This window comes from Triticum dicoccoides, chromosome 6A, assembly GCF_002162155.2.
Source record: "Triticum dicoccoides isolate Atlit2015 ecotype Zavitan chromosome 6A, WEW_v2.0, whole genome shotgun sequence".
Taxonomy (NCBI): domain Eukaryota; kingdom Viridiplantae; phylum Streptophyta; class Magnoliopsida; order Poales; family Poaceae; genus Triticum; species Triticum dicoccoides.
Window position 1 is genome coordinate 542,562,041 of NC_041390.1, and position 11,316 is coordinate 542,573,356.

General features: G+C 49.3%; 3 protein-coding genes across 3 annotated transcripts; 2 read left to right on the forward strand and 1 right to left on the reverse strand.

Moving 5' to 3' along the window:
- Window positions 1–1,236: 1,236 nt before the first annotated feature.
- LOC119317793 (ankyrin repeat-containing protein At2g01680-like) lies at window positions 1,237–4,533 on the forward strand. Its single transcript, XM_037592289.1, has 3 exons — window positions 1,237–1,537; window positions 2,011–2,420; window positions 3,448–4,533. The coding sequence occupies exons 1-3, from the start codon at window positions 1,252–1,254 to the stop codon at window positions 4,327–4,329; spliced, it is 1,578 nt and encodes a 525-aa protein (XP_037448186.1). The 5' UTR covers window positions 1,237–1,251; the 3' UTR covers window positions 4,330–4,533.
- A 952-nt stretch (window positions 4,534–5,485) lies between these two features.
- On the forward strand, window positions 5,486–7,871 carry LOC119317794 (pentatricopeptide repeat-containing protein At2g13600-like). Its single transcript, XM_037592290.1, has one exon. The coding sequence runs from the start codon at window positions 5,486–5,488 to the stop codon at window positions 7,388–7,390; it is 1,905 nt and encodes a 634-aa protein (XP_037448187.1). The 3' UTR covers window positions 7,391–7,871.
- A 320-nt stretch (window positions 7,872–8,191) lies between these two features.
- LOC119317795 (E3 ubiquitin protein ligase RIE1-like) lies at window positions 8,192–10,947 on the reverse strand. Its single transcript, XM_037592291.1, has 5 exons — window positions 10,326–10,947; window positions 10,024–10,143; window positions 9,256–9,388; window positions 9,004–9,162; window positions 8,192–8,699 (listed from the first exon to the last, which is right to left on the reverse strand). Exons 1-5 carry the CDS (start codon window positions 10,844–10,846, stop codon window positions 8,541–8,543), a joined length of 1,092 nt encoding a protein of 363 aa, XP_037448188.1. The 5' UTR covers window positions 10,847–10,947; the 3' UTR covers window positions 8,192–8,540.
- Between the last annotated feature and the right edge of the window lie 369 nt (window positions 10,948–11,316).

The window sequence follows — 11,316 nt, forward strand, 5'->3', positions numbered from 1 at the left end:
GCTCCATTTGAAACTTTTTCGTTGCCTCCCCCGCTCTGTCGCCTCACGCCTCTAAATTGCCCGAATGCACCATCGTTCCCCTCGCTCTGCCGACACCGTTCTGTTTGAAGTTTTTTCATCGCCGTTCCCCCGCTCCATCGCACCCTATCGTCGCTCGATTTGGAGCTCAGCCATCGCGGCGCTGCCGCCATGCCACCAAAGAAGGTTTCCAAGAGCAAGACCGGCTTCTTCGGGGTGCGGACAAAGCCATCCGGGAACTTCGGCGCGGAGTTCCAGTGCGATGGCTATCGCTACTGGATCGACCCATTCGACTCCAATGACGAGGCCTCGTGTGCGTACGACATCGCTGCGTGGTGTTCCGGTCGGCTGAGGCATGAGATGAACTTCCCGAAGATCGAAACCCGAGCGGATGTGGAGTTCATCGGGCCGAAGAATATGAAGATTCGATGGATGGACGAGAAGGAGGAGGAGGAGAAGAAGAAATCGGCGATTCTCGTTGCTCCCGACGATAGTGGCGGCGTGACGATGATGTGGTTCCCGTGGGAGCATCCGGAGTATGTCCAGGCCAAACACGAGTCCTTTTGGGAAGCGTGGGCCAAGCAGGAGAAGAAGCCGCTGAAGAAGGAGGAGGAGGCCGGCCCCTCGATGGTGATCCCCGCCGAGTCTGATTCGTTGGGCTAGGATGACTCGGAGGAGGAGAACGATGAGTGCGACGACCCCTTCAAGGACGAGTTCTGGGAGCAGCTCTGGCGACGATAAGTAGCTTTATGTTTGATGTAGTTGAAGTAGACTCGGAGTAGTAGTAGTCTGAACTATGTTTAATTATGTTTTAGGAACTATGTTTGCTTCAAATGAACTCGTTATGTTTGAAAATACCAAAACGAAGCAAGAATATATCGATGACGAAGGGAGGAAATCAGGCAGGAAAGCCACAACCACCCAACGCGGCAAACACATGCGATGCGCGTCGCTGCTTTTGTCCTTCACCTTTCTCCCACTCCCAGAGACAGAAAAGGAAGATTCGAAACAAAGGCGGGCAGCATTTTACTTTCAATATTTTTTTTCTGAGCAGAAGGACTTTTACTTTCCGATAACCAAGAGCCCACCCGCCGAGTCCACCCGCACCAATCAGTGCAGTGCGGCGACAGCGACGGCGGGCGCCTCCAGTCCCTCCCCCCTCCCCTCCCCCGCGCCGACCCACCCCGCGGAATCAGCGCCGCGCCGCTTCTCCGGCTGGTCGCCCGCCCGCCGATGGATCTCCCGCCGCTCTCCCACCAGGCGCTCTTCGCGGCCGTCCGATCCGCGGACGCCGACGCCGTGCGCCGCCTCCTGGCCGGCGCCGAGGCGTCCGGCTCCACCGCGCCGCTCGCGGCCGCGCAGACGGACGCCGGGGAGTCCGCGCTCTACGTCGCGGCGGAGGCCGGCGCGCTCGAGGTCGTCCGCCTCCTCCTCCCGCTCTACGACCTCGAGGCCGCCAAGCTCCGCTCCCGCCTCGACCTCGACGCCTTCCACGTCGCCGCCAAGCAAGGGCACACTGGTGAGCCCCTCTTCTCGCTCGATTAGTAGTTTCCGCTGGGTTTTTGGAACGAGCCAAGTCCAGTCTGTGTTTGGAACCCTTTGATGTTTAAGCCCAGTGTGTTGCTAGATTTTAGCTCAGCCCAGGGCTGCTAGATCAGGCTGAATACATGATAGCTTTTTGAGCTGTTTGGTGTTCTGGGCTTCGCAGTTCGATCGATTGCGCTATGGCACTGGATGTGTATGGTAGGGACGTAGGGTATGTGAATTATCTAGGGTTGTGGTTGTGCCAGTGATAATAATGGTGACTTTTCGATTAATCAAAAGGAAATCGGATACCGATGTGTTTTATGCGGTTAAGAATCCTAAGATTTTCTACTTCTAGCATGAACTACCTACCTTTTTTCAAGGTTCTGCTGATGCAGCAGCTATTGTTCAATGAGGAATGCTATTTTTTCTCTTGGCAAGTAGACTGATAAATTGCTTTCCAAACAGAGGTTGTCAAGGAGTTTTTGGGGCGTTGGCCTGAGCTTTGCTCAGTGTGTGACTCGTCCAACACTTGTCCACTGTACTCTGCTGCCGTAAAAGATCACTTGGATGTGGTGAATGCTATATTGGACACTGACGATAGCTGCATAAAGATTGTGCGAAAAAATGGGAAGACATCACTACATAATGCCGCAAGAATAGGGTACCATCGCATTGTCAAAGCACTCATTGAGAGGGACCCGGGGATTGTTGCAGTCAAAGATAGGAAGGGACAAACTGCTCTTCACATGGCCGTGAAGGGTAAAAACATAGATGTGGTGGAAGAATTGCTGATGGCTGATGTTTCCATACTCAATGTGCGTGACAAGAAGGCAAACACAGCCTTACATATAGCTACACGAAAATGGAGGCCCCAGGTATACTTATTTTCTAAAATTACATGATGAGCACATTGCATGTATCTTCTCCTGTTTGTTTGATCGTTTTGGTTAACCCTACCTTACTTAGATTGGAATATATATACCTAAACATTTCTGTTATACTTTCATTCACTCTTTTCAACAACCTGCCCACCTTGGACTACTGCATCGTCATAGGAATCTAGTTTAACTAATGGAAAGCTGTAAGATATACTCACAGTTGCAATTACTAAGATCTTCTAGATAGAGCTGTAAAATTTCTGCAGTTATCTTTAGCCTGAGACTGATATTAGTTGATGTCATACCACTTCAAATCTATTAGACCATACTTGACCAAGATTATATATGAGACAATGACACAGCCATTTGGGCATTAGCTACATCGTGCTCAATTTGACAGGATTGGTAATTTGAGTAACTCCATACTTTCCCAAAGTAACATATATATATTTCGGACAAGGACTCTTAGATGGAGTATTTAGTGAATTAGAAAGTGTAGCAAAAATGTGTGCCCATCACATATGAAGGATGGAACACTATAAAAACTGTATTCGTCTTCTTGTTGACTTTCTGCTACTATTGTGTACGTATTTTTCAGTACATGTAAGTAATACCTTTGTACATCAGCTGGAAAAACCAAACAACCATAAAGCTAAGATCGAGACACACATATCATTACTCTTCAACATTTTATCCAGTGGTATCGTGTGTGAAATTGAAAGCTACCGAGTGCAGTTACAAATTTGATGTAGTTTGTCAAGTGCTTTCTAGTTGATTTTCTAGTTTTCTACTGTCCCCCTGAATAAAAAAGGACCAAAACAAAGAGGTAGGGACAGTTGATCTACTAAAGCTGTGAGATTTTGTCTGAACTCTTGTGTGATTTTGAAACAGAAGATACGCCTGTTTTCCCTTCCTGGGAGATTCATTGAACTGGTAGCTTTTCTCCGTGCTTTATGTCCCAGCATGCTTTGTTAACCTAACAACTTTATATTTCTCTGCCATATTTTTTTTGGGATCTCCACAGATGGTTCAACTTCTGCTCGCCTATGATTCACTTGAAGTCAATGCTATCAATAGTCAAAACGAAACAGCTATGGACTTGGCTGAGAAAGTTCCCTATGCGGAGTCTAAAATGGAAATCATCGAGTGGCTATCAGAGGCTGGTGCAAAGAATGCCGTAAATGTCGGTAAAGTTGACGAAGCATCAGAGCTAAGGAGAACCGTGAGTGATATCAAGCACAATGTGCAAGCACAGCTCAGTGAGAACATGAAGACCAACAAAAGAGTGACGGGGATCGCCAAGGAGCTGCGGAAGCTGCACAGGGAAGCGGTTCAGAACACCATCAACTCGGTTACTCTGGTGGCAACCCTGATCGCGTCCATCGCGTTCGTCTCCATCTTCAACCTGCCAGGCCAGTACTACCAGGACACTAGCAGCGGGGGAGAGATCGGGGAGGCCTACATATCCAAGCTCACCGGGTTCCGCGTGTTCTGCCTCCTGAACGCCATCGCCCTCTTCATCTCGCTCGCGGTGGTGGTGGTGCAGATCACGCTGGTCGCCTGGGAGACCGGCGCGCAGAAGCAGATCATCAAGATCGTGAACAAGCTGATGTGGACGGCGTGCCTCAGCACGTGCGCGGCGTTCGTGTCGCTGGCCTACGTCGTGGTCGGCCCGCAGCACGCCTGGATGGCCTTCACCATATCGGCCGTGGGAGGGCCGATCATGATCGGGACCCTCCTGTTCCTCGCCTACCTGCTGCTGCGCCCGCGGTTCAGCTTCGGCGAGGACAGGCAGCGGCGCATCAGGAGGGGGAGCGGCAGCAAGTCCTTCTCCTGGTCTGTCCGCGAAGGGTTGTCGGACCTGGAGGCCGTGGAAGACCACGAGAAGAAGATCTATGCTTTGTAGTCCTGCTGCCGCGGCATGTAACATTGGGAACAGGTAGTTGGGAGGAAAACATTCGCCTTGTACATATTTTTCATGGCTGTTTTAGGTCTGTGTCGAGGTACAACACGCAGACCTTTCTCTGGAATGTTTGTACTGTTGCTTTAATACTGGAGAATGAAGAGCTGTACTGCGGTCTAGCGGTGCAGCGACGGTGTTATACACATCTGTTGATTGCCACGCAAGTGCTGAAACTGTTGGATGTGTGCTTCATTGGCTGTTCTCTAGTTCATTCTTGCTGCTACTGTAAAAAGAATTGCTTCTGAAAATTCCTGAGATTTGAGCTTTTTCGTGTGAGTGGATGCAAAATTCCTATAAAATGCAGTGCAATTAATTCGTTAGGAGCTGATGTTCCTCCAAGGGCGTCGTCCGTCATTCCAAGGGCCAGGGGCATGCTTCTTGTATGTTGTTCGTTCGGGAGAGCTCTTGGTGGCTCCTCAGTGGTGAAGTCGGAGTCGCTTGCTAGGGGGAGAAGTGATGATGATGGCGTCATGAACAACCGCGATGGTGTGTGTTGGTCTTGTGGGTAGCCATGTCCGCCCGAGTGCCCTATCTTATGGGCATGTTCTAATAGTTTTCGCCCGAGTTTTCGCAAACTAGCTAGTCAACCCTCTTCTATCTTTTTTTTTAATGAATCGGAGCCCTGAGTCACATGCGTCAAAAAATAAAAAATATCCTTAGGAGAAAGTCTTATAAGATTGAGTCCTGTGACAAACAACAAACATATAAATTTCTAAGAATTTTTTTTGCAAGGAAATTTCTAAGAATTTTAATCCTCTAAAATTCCTATGAAAATATTTTGAATCAAAGAGGCTCTAAGTTTTCATGTGCCTTGAAATGAAATATTTTTTTGAAGCCTAGAACAATTGTTCTATGGTATTTTCATGTACCTTGAAATGATTCTTTTTGAAGCTTGTTCTACGGTGTTTTCATGTGCCTTGAAATGTTCATTCACAATATTCTCATAAAATCTCGAATTTTCCTTCGGAGAATCATTGTGTTGGCTAAAAAAAACATTGTACTCTAGCTGAATAGGTTTTGCAGACGTGGCGACTCTGCTGTCGTCATCGTCATTAGTAGTAGTACTCCGCGAGAGGCAAAGAGCTCACTTGAGCAGAAGATGGACTCCTGCCTGCTACACCCTTATCCACAGCCGCTCCCACTCCCCCCCTCCAATCCCACCTCCCAGCGTGCCCACCTCAAATGGCCCCCCTGCCACCGCCGCCGCCGCCGCCATCTCCTCCGGCGCGTGGCCGTCTCCGCGCTCACCTTAGAGGAACAGCTCGCGCCAACCAACCCAAGAACCGTCAACCCCCGTAGGCCGTTCGACGGAATGCAGGAGAGGACCGTCGCGACTTCCAACACGGCGGACAACCTGTTCGACGAAATGCCTCGCGTGAGCGGCGAGGGCGCGAGCGTACGTGACCCGACCGGGAGAGCGCCCCCCAGGAGCGGCGAGAAGAGCGCGAGCTCGGCGATCCTGGCGCTGGCGCACGCCAGCAGGCACGCGGAGGTCCTCAAGCTCTTCTGCAGGATGCGGCGGGACGGGCTGCCGGTCAGCAGGTTCATGCTGCCCAGCGTCCTCAAAGCCTGCGCGCGCCTCCAGGACAGCGGGATGCTCCGGGCCACGCATGCCGTGGTCATCAAGTGCGCCCTGTGCCAGCATGTCGTGGTGGGCACCGCGCTGGTCAGCGCGTACGTCGATCTCGGGCTGATGGATGATGCGGGCAACGCGTTCGCTGAGATGGACGAGGCCAACATGGTCTCCTGGAGCGTGATCATCGGAGGCTATGTCCGTTCTTGTCGGTGGGACGAGGCATGGGATGCTTTCTCCGCAATGCGGCATGCTGGGGAGCTTCCGGTTGATTCGGTTCTTGTGATGGCGATTCAGGTGTGCAGTGCGTTGTTGTGCCCGGTTCGAGGGAAGCAGCTGCATGCGTTGGCGGTCGCCCTTGGATTTGAAAGGAATACCACTGTCTGGAACTGCCTCATCGACATGTATGGGAAGTGTGGCGACATGGATAGTTGCAGGGCAGTTTTTGACACAATGGTAGACAGGGATCAAGTGAGCTGGAATACCATCATCTCAAGCTATGTTCGTCTTGGTTTTTGTGAAGAGGCGCTCGACATGGTCATCCAGATGCAGCAATGTGGTTTCTCTGTAGACCGATTCACCCTTGGCAGTGGAGTCGCAGCTTGTGCCCATTTGGCTGACATTGACAGTGGCAGTGCATTCCATGGCTATTTGATAAGAAGATCATTAGACACTGATGCTATCCGGGGCAGCGCACTTGTTGACATGTACGGGAAATGTGGCTTGATGGAGCATGCTCGACTGGTATTTGACAGAATGGATGAAAGGAATTATGTAGCATGGGATGCACTCTTGTCTGGCTACGTTGAAAATGGGCAGGTTGACTTGGCACTCAAGGTTTTCCGACAAATGGAGTCTGCAAATATAAAGCCTAACCAACATACTTTTGTGAACCTTCTTAAGCTTTGTGGCAACAGAAGGTATACAGAATACGGGAGGCAAATTCATGCCCATGCCATCAAGGCCATACACCAGATGAATGTAGTTTTGGAAACTGAGCTGATCGACATGTACGCAAAGTGCGGCTGCATTGAGGTTGCCCGGTTACTGTTCCTAAGGATGAACGAGAGGAACCTGATATCCTGGAATGCTCTCCTCTCGGGTTATGTAGGGGATGGACAACCAGGTGCGTCGATAAACATTTACCGCCAGATGGAGCTGGCCTGCATCAGGCCTGACCAATACACCTTGGCAGGGCTTCTAAGCCTTTGCCGGTACCAAGGGCTTTTGCGCTACGGAAGGCAGATACATGCTCATGTCATTAAGATTGGCTCTGAGATGAATGTGGTGCTGCAAACTTTACTTGTTCATATGTACGTCAGGTGTAGGCAGTGGCGAGACGCTGAAAACGTCTGCGCGATGATCCAGGAGAGGAATTTTTATGTGCATGATGCGTTCTCGAAGGTCTATGGAGATGGGTACTTTATCTGAAGAGAAGAAACATGATCTGGTGTCCAGTGGAGAAGATAAATGCTTGGGTGCTAATCGAGTGGAGTTGGGATATGTGAAACACGGTAGGGGGGCTTGGGCGGGACAAGGCGTTCTCCAGATGTTCTCCCAACGTCCAAACAGGGCAGAGCTTCGAACCATGGAAACCAATGGAGGAGAAGGATAGTTGGGCAGCTGACCCTATGGTGGATGTGGATCCGCCCATCAAACACCTATGTTTTCGTTGTGGATACACTACTTAGATGCAGATGTTGTGGTGCCTGTAAAATGTAAGCAAATGGCTGGTAGTTTTGCAGTGTTGTTTACCACTGACTTTCATTATGTCAGCTCACACAGGGTCTCTCATTGGTCATTGGGTGCAGCCTCATTGTACCTTGCACTTCTTGTAATAGTCAGTGGCAATGGGGATTTAGGGATGCTCAGCTCACAATTCTCTGAGTGATGAAGAATTGTTTGACTCTTTTTCACTCGGACCGTAGGTGAATTTCCGATAGCAATCTTGTGTGCATAGGTGCATTACTTGCTTATAAATTGTTGTGTTTACTGTTGATCTGTCGTGTGTCTTGGAACAAGTAATTTGATCTTGGTTCACATGGCGCTGAGCATGGCAGAACCTAGGAGTATCAGCAAAGGCCCGATGAAGGTTTCTACCAGCCGTAGAAAATGACGAGGAAATAGTCATCTCCAGTCATAAAAAAAGGCAGCGTCAGATACTCACCCAGCTGCTTCTACGATTTCTGTGGTCACTCCTATTCTTTTTACATCCATAGCAATATACAGATATTCAGGAGTAACAATTTTGCATAAAGTGAGTCCATAACCAACCATTAAGCTATTCTGTGACCTTCTTATGCAGAGCACACTTTATGTTAATGCTCATTCATGTACACTTGTACACGCTCGCCTCCTAAACAGAAAGCACAGACAATCCTCACAAAACTCTCACAGATATCACTAGTTTACAAACAGACTCTCATTGATATCATCAGTTTACAAACAGATTCTCATTGATATCATCAGTTTACAAACAGACGGGAATCACAAGGCTTCTCACTTGCTGCTTGCTCCAGGATGTTCATGCATACAGGCCTTGAGTATGGAAGTTACGTCAGTGTAAGTCCTCGGTGAGTTTTCAGTTTTCACTGCCTTTGAGAATGTTGTACTTGCAAAGTGGACAGTTTGCGTGCATGCGTAGCCATTTCGTGATGCATGTTGAATGGAAGTGATGGTTGCAAGGGAGGGCAGATAGCTCCACTCCGTCTTCGTATGATGAGAGACATATGCAGCATTCCTGTTAGAACAAATAAGCTGTCAGCAGAGCATCGGAAGACTAGATAGAACTGAGCACCATTCTCTTTTGTATAGGTAGTTCAGAACATTGTTTGGTCTCTGAGAATAGATTGTCTGAATTTTTGAACTGGCATAACATGCAAAGTTCTCTCTAGTGTAATGGATCAGTTATGCTCACTTCTAGTGGGAAATACCCTATAGGATATATGAAGATCAGAGATAATATGAAGAACTACACAAACAAACAAATCAATTTTTACAGTTTTAGTACTATACAATTAGAAAGCACGAAGCATAATCCTTACAGCATCCTCACGAAGGAGAATCCGTTCGCTCGTTGCTGTTCCACTGTTATTAAGGATAGGAATCATAACCCCCTCATCTGTCCCTTTTTCTCCATTCTCACTGGGATCGGAATATTTATATCTGGGGAGAACACCAATATCTGCATCTGATGCACCCTCCTACATATGCAAGAGAGAAAATAATGAGCTAGTAATAACAGTTTGTGTAGTAAGGTAGCTGACACTTTCTAGAATGTAGAATGAACTGATTACCTGGCCAACCAGAGCATATAGTATTGCAACGACGCAAGGCAAGCAGCAGCACAGTGCAACCCCAATGAAGCAGGCCACAACAACACAAAAAACAGCGAAGAAGACATCAAACGCGAGAAAAACTACAGTTAACCTGCACAACAAATCAGGAGCCAGGTAACTCTGTTAGGTCTAACAGGAAGTTAGCACTCACCAATTGGTAGTGAAGATTGAATAATACAGTTATATATGTCAGTCGCATTAAGTATTTACCAGAAAGGGTAATAGCTTAATATTATTAGCTTGATAACAGATTTGAAAACTTATAAATGTTCATATTCAAAACATATGACAGCATTGTACCACTTTAGTCAATGAGTGTCTTGGCGCACTTGCTCTGGGTTTATTGTACACGTTTATTAACAACAAAAGAGTTATTGTGCTGCCGTCTTGCATTCAACTTTGCAAGTCGCAAAATTCCAGATATAACACATGATAAAATTATGTTGCTAGTGGTTTCGGTTACAGGTATGCAATTGCAAATTACTTCCTCCATTCCTAAATATAAGTCTTTTTAGAGATTTCAATGTGGACTACATACGAATGTATATAGACATATTTTAGAGTGTGGATTCACTCATTTTTGCTCTGTATGTAGTCCTTATTGGAATCTCTAAAAAGACTTTTATATTTAGGAACGGAGGGAGTAGTTACCACAAGAAATTAAGCATTCAAATTCCCACACAAAAAATGTAGTGCGTGATTGGTGTAGGTTTAAGGCGACGGTACCAATACAGCCTTGGAACACCTTGTTCGAGCAAGTCGCCACCGGTGACCACCCAGTAGAACCCAATGATCCACCACAGGAATGACACCATCGTGTTGACCGACTCACAACGGTCCGTAGAGCTGCACAAGTAACGGAATCATCAAAAGGAAGTTAGTACATCAAAGCACACACACAGACACAAGCGTGATTTCTAGCTAAGCAGATATCACAACGCACAAACCCACTAACCCTAGTTCAGCTTCTACCACTCAACGACAGCGAGACCGGAGGAGAATTTGGGGGTTCTCCGTTTTGCCTTTACCTTGCCCTCTCTTCCATCGCCTCCTCGTCGTTCCCCTCATCGCTCTCCGAGCTGTTGGCGGCGCCGGACTCGATGTCGGGGCCTCGCGCGGGGGCGGCGGGGCGGCGGCGGGTGCCGGAGCAGACGAGGGAGACGTGCACGACGCACTGCAGGGCGTATCCTACGAGCCAGAGGCGGAGCGGCTTGGCGGGGCTCTCGGCGGTGGAGGCCGCGAGCACCGCCGCCGCGGCCGCCGCGAAGGCGACGTTCCAGGCGACGTCGAGCGCGACGACGGGGCGGGAGTGGGCCCAGTCGGCGCGCCTCCGGTCGAGCTGCAGCGCCGCCGTCTCGCGCACCAGCATCGACGGCCCGCGCCGCCCCGCCGCGCGCCCGATGAGCGCCGCGAGGCGGCTCGGCCTCGCGGCCGCCGGGGGCGGGGGCGTGGAGGGCTGGCTCCCGGGCCCCGCGCCGGCGCCGGCGGCTGATTGCGGCGGTGCCAGCAGCGGTTGCTCCGGCGACGGTGACGACGCGGCCGCCTCCATTTTGGGGAATCGGGAGTTGGGGGAGTCTTCTCGCACCTCCGTGTCCCTGACGAACGACTGTTGTGTCTGCTCTCCACTGCTTCGCCGAGTAACACTGAACACCTCGGTTTTTTTTTGTGGGGTGTTGTCTAGAATCACACATCATCACTTTTTATTTCCTTTTGGACTGTCTAGAATCACACATCACCTGTTCCACGCGTTTTCCTCTTCCGAATTAATCGGTATCTGTGCGTGGTACGTCCGTCGCGAACTGAGCGCACAAATAAGTAAAAAAAAAATCCACTCCAAACTTTGTTTTACGCCCTTAAAACTTTATTTCTAAAGGAAGCAACTAACTACCAGTCGACTGGTGGATAGCGACAAATCCGCACAATTGTACAACCGTGTCCCTTCCGCGCGTGACCCACTTCGACAAAGCCATCCACAACCCAGCCTTCTTTCGCAAGGCCCACCACGCGCAACGCATGAGG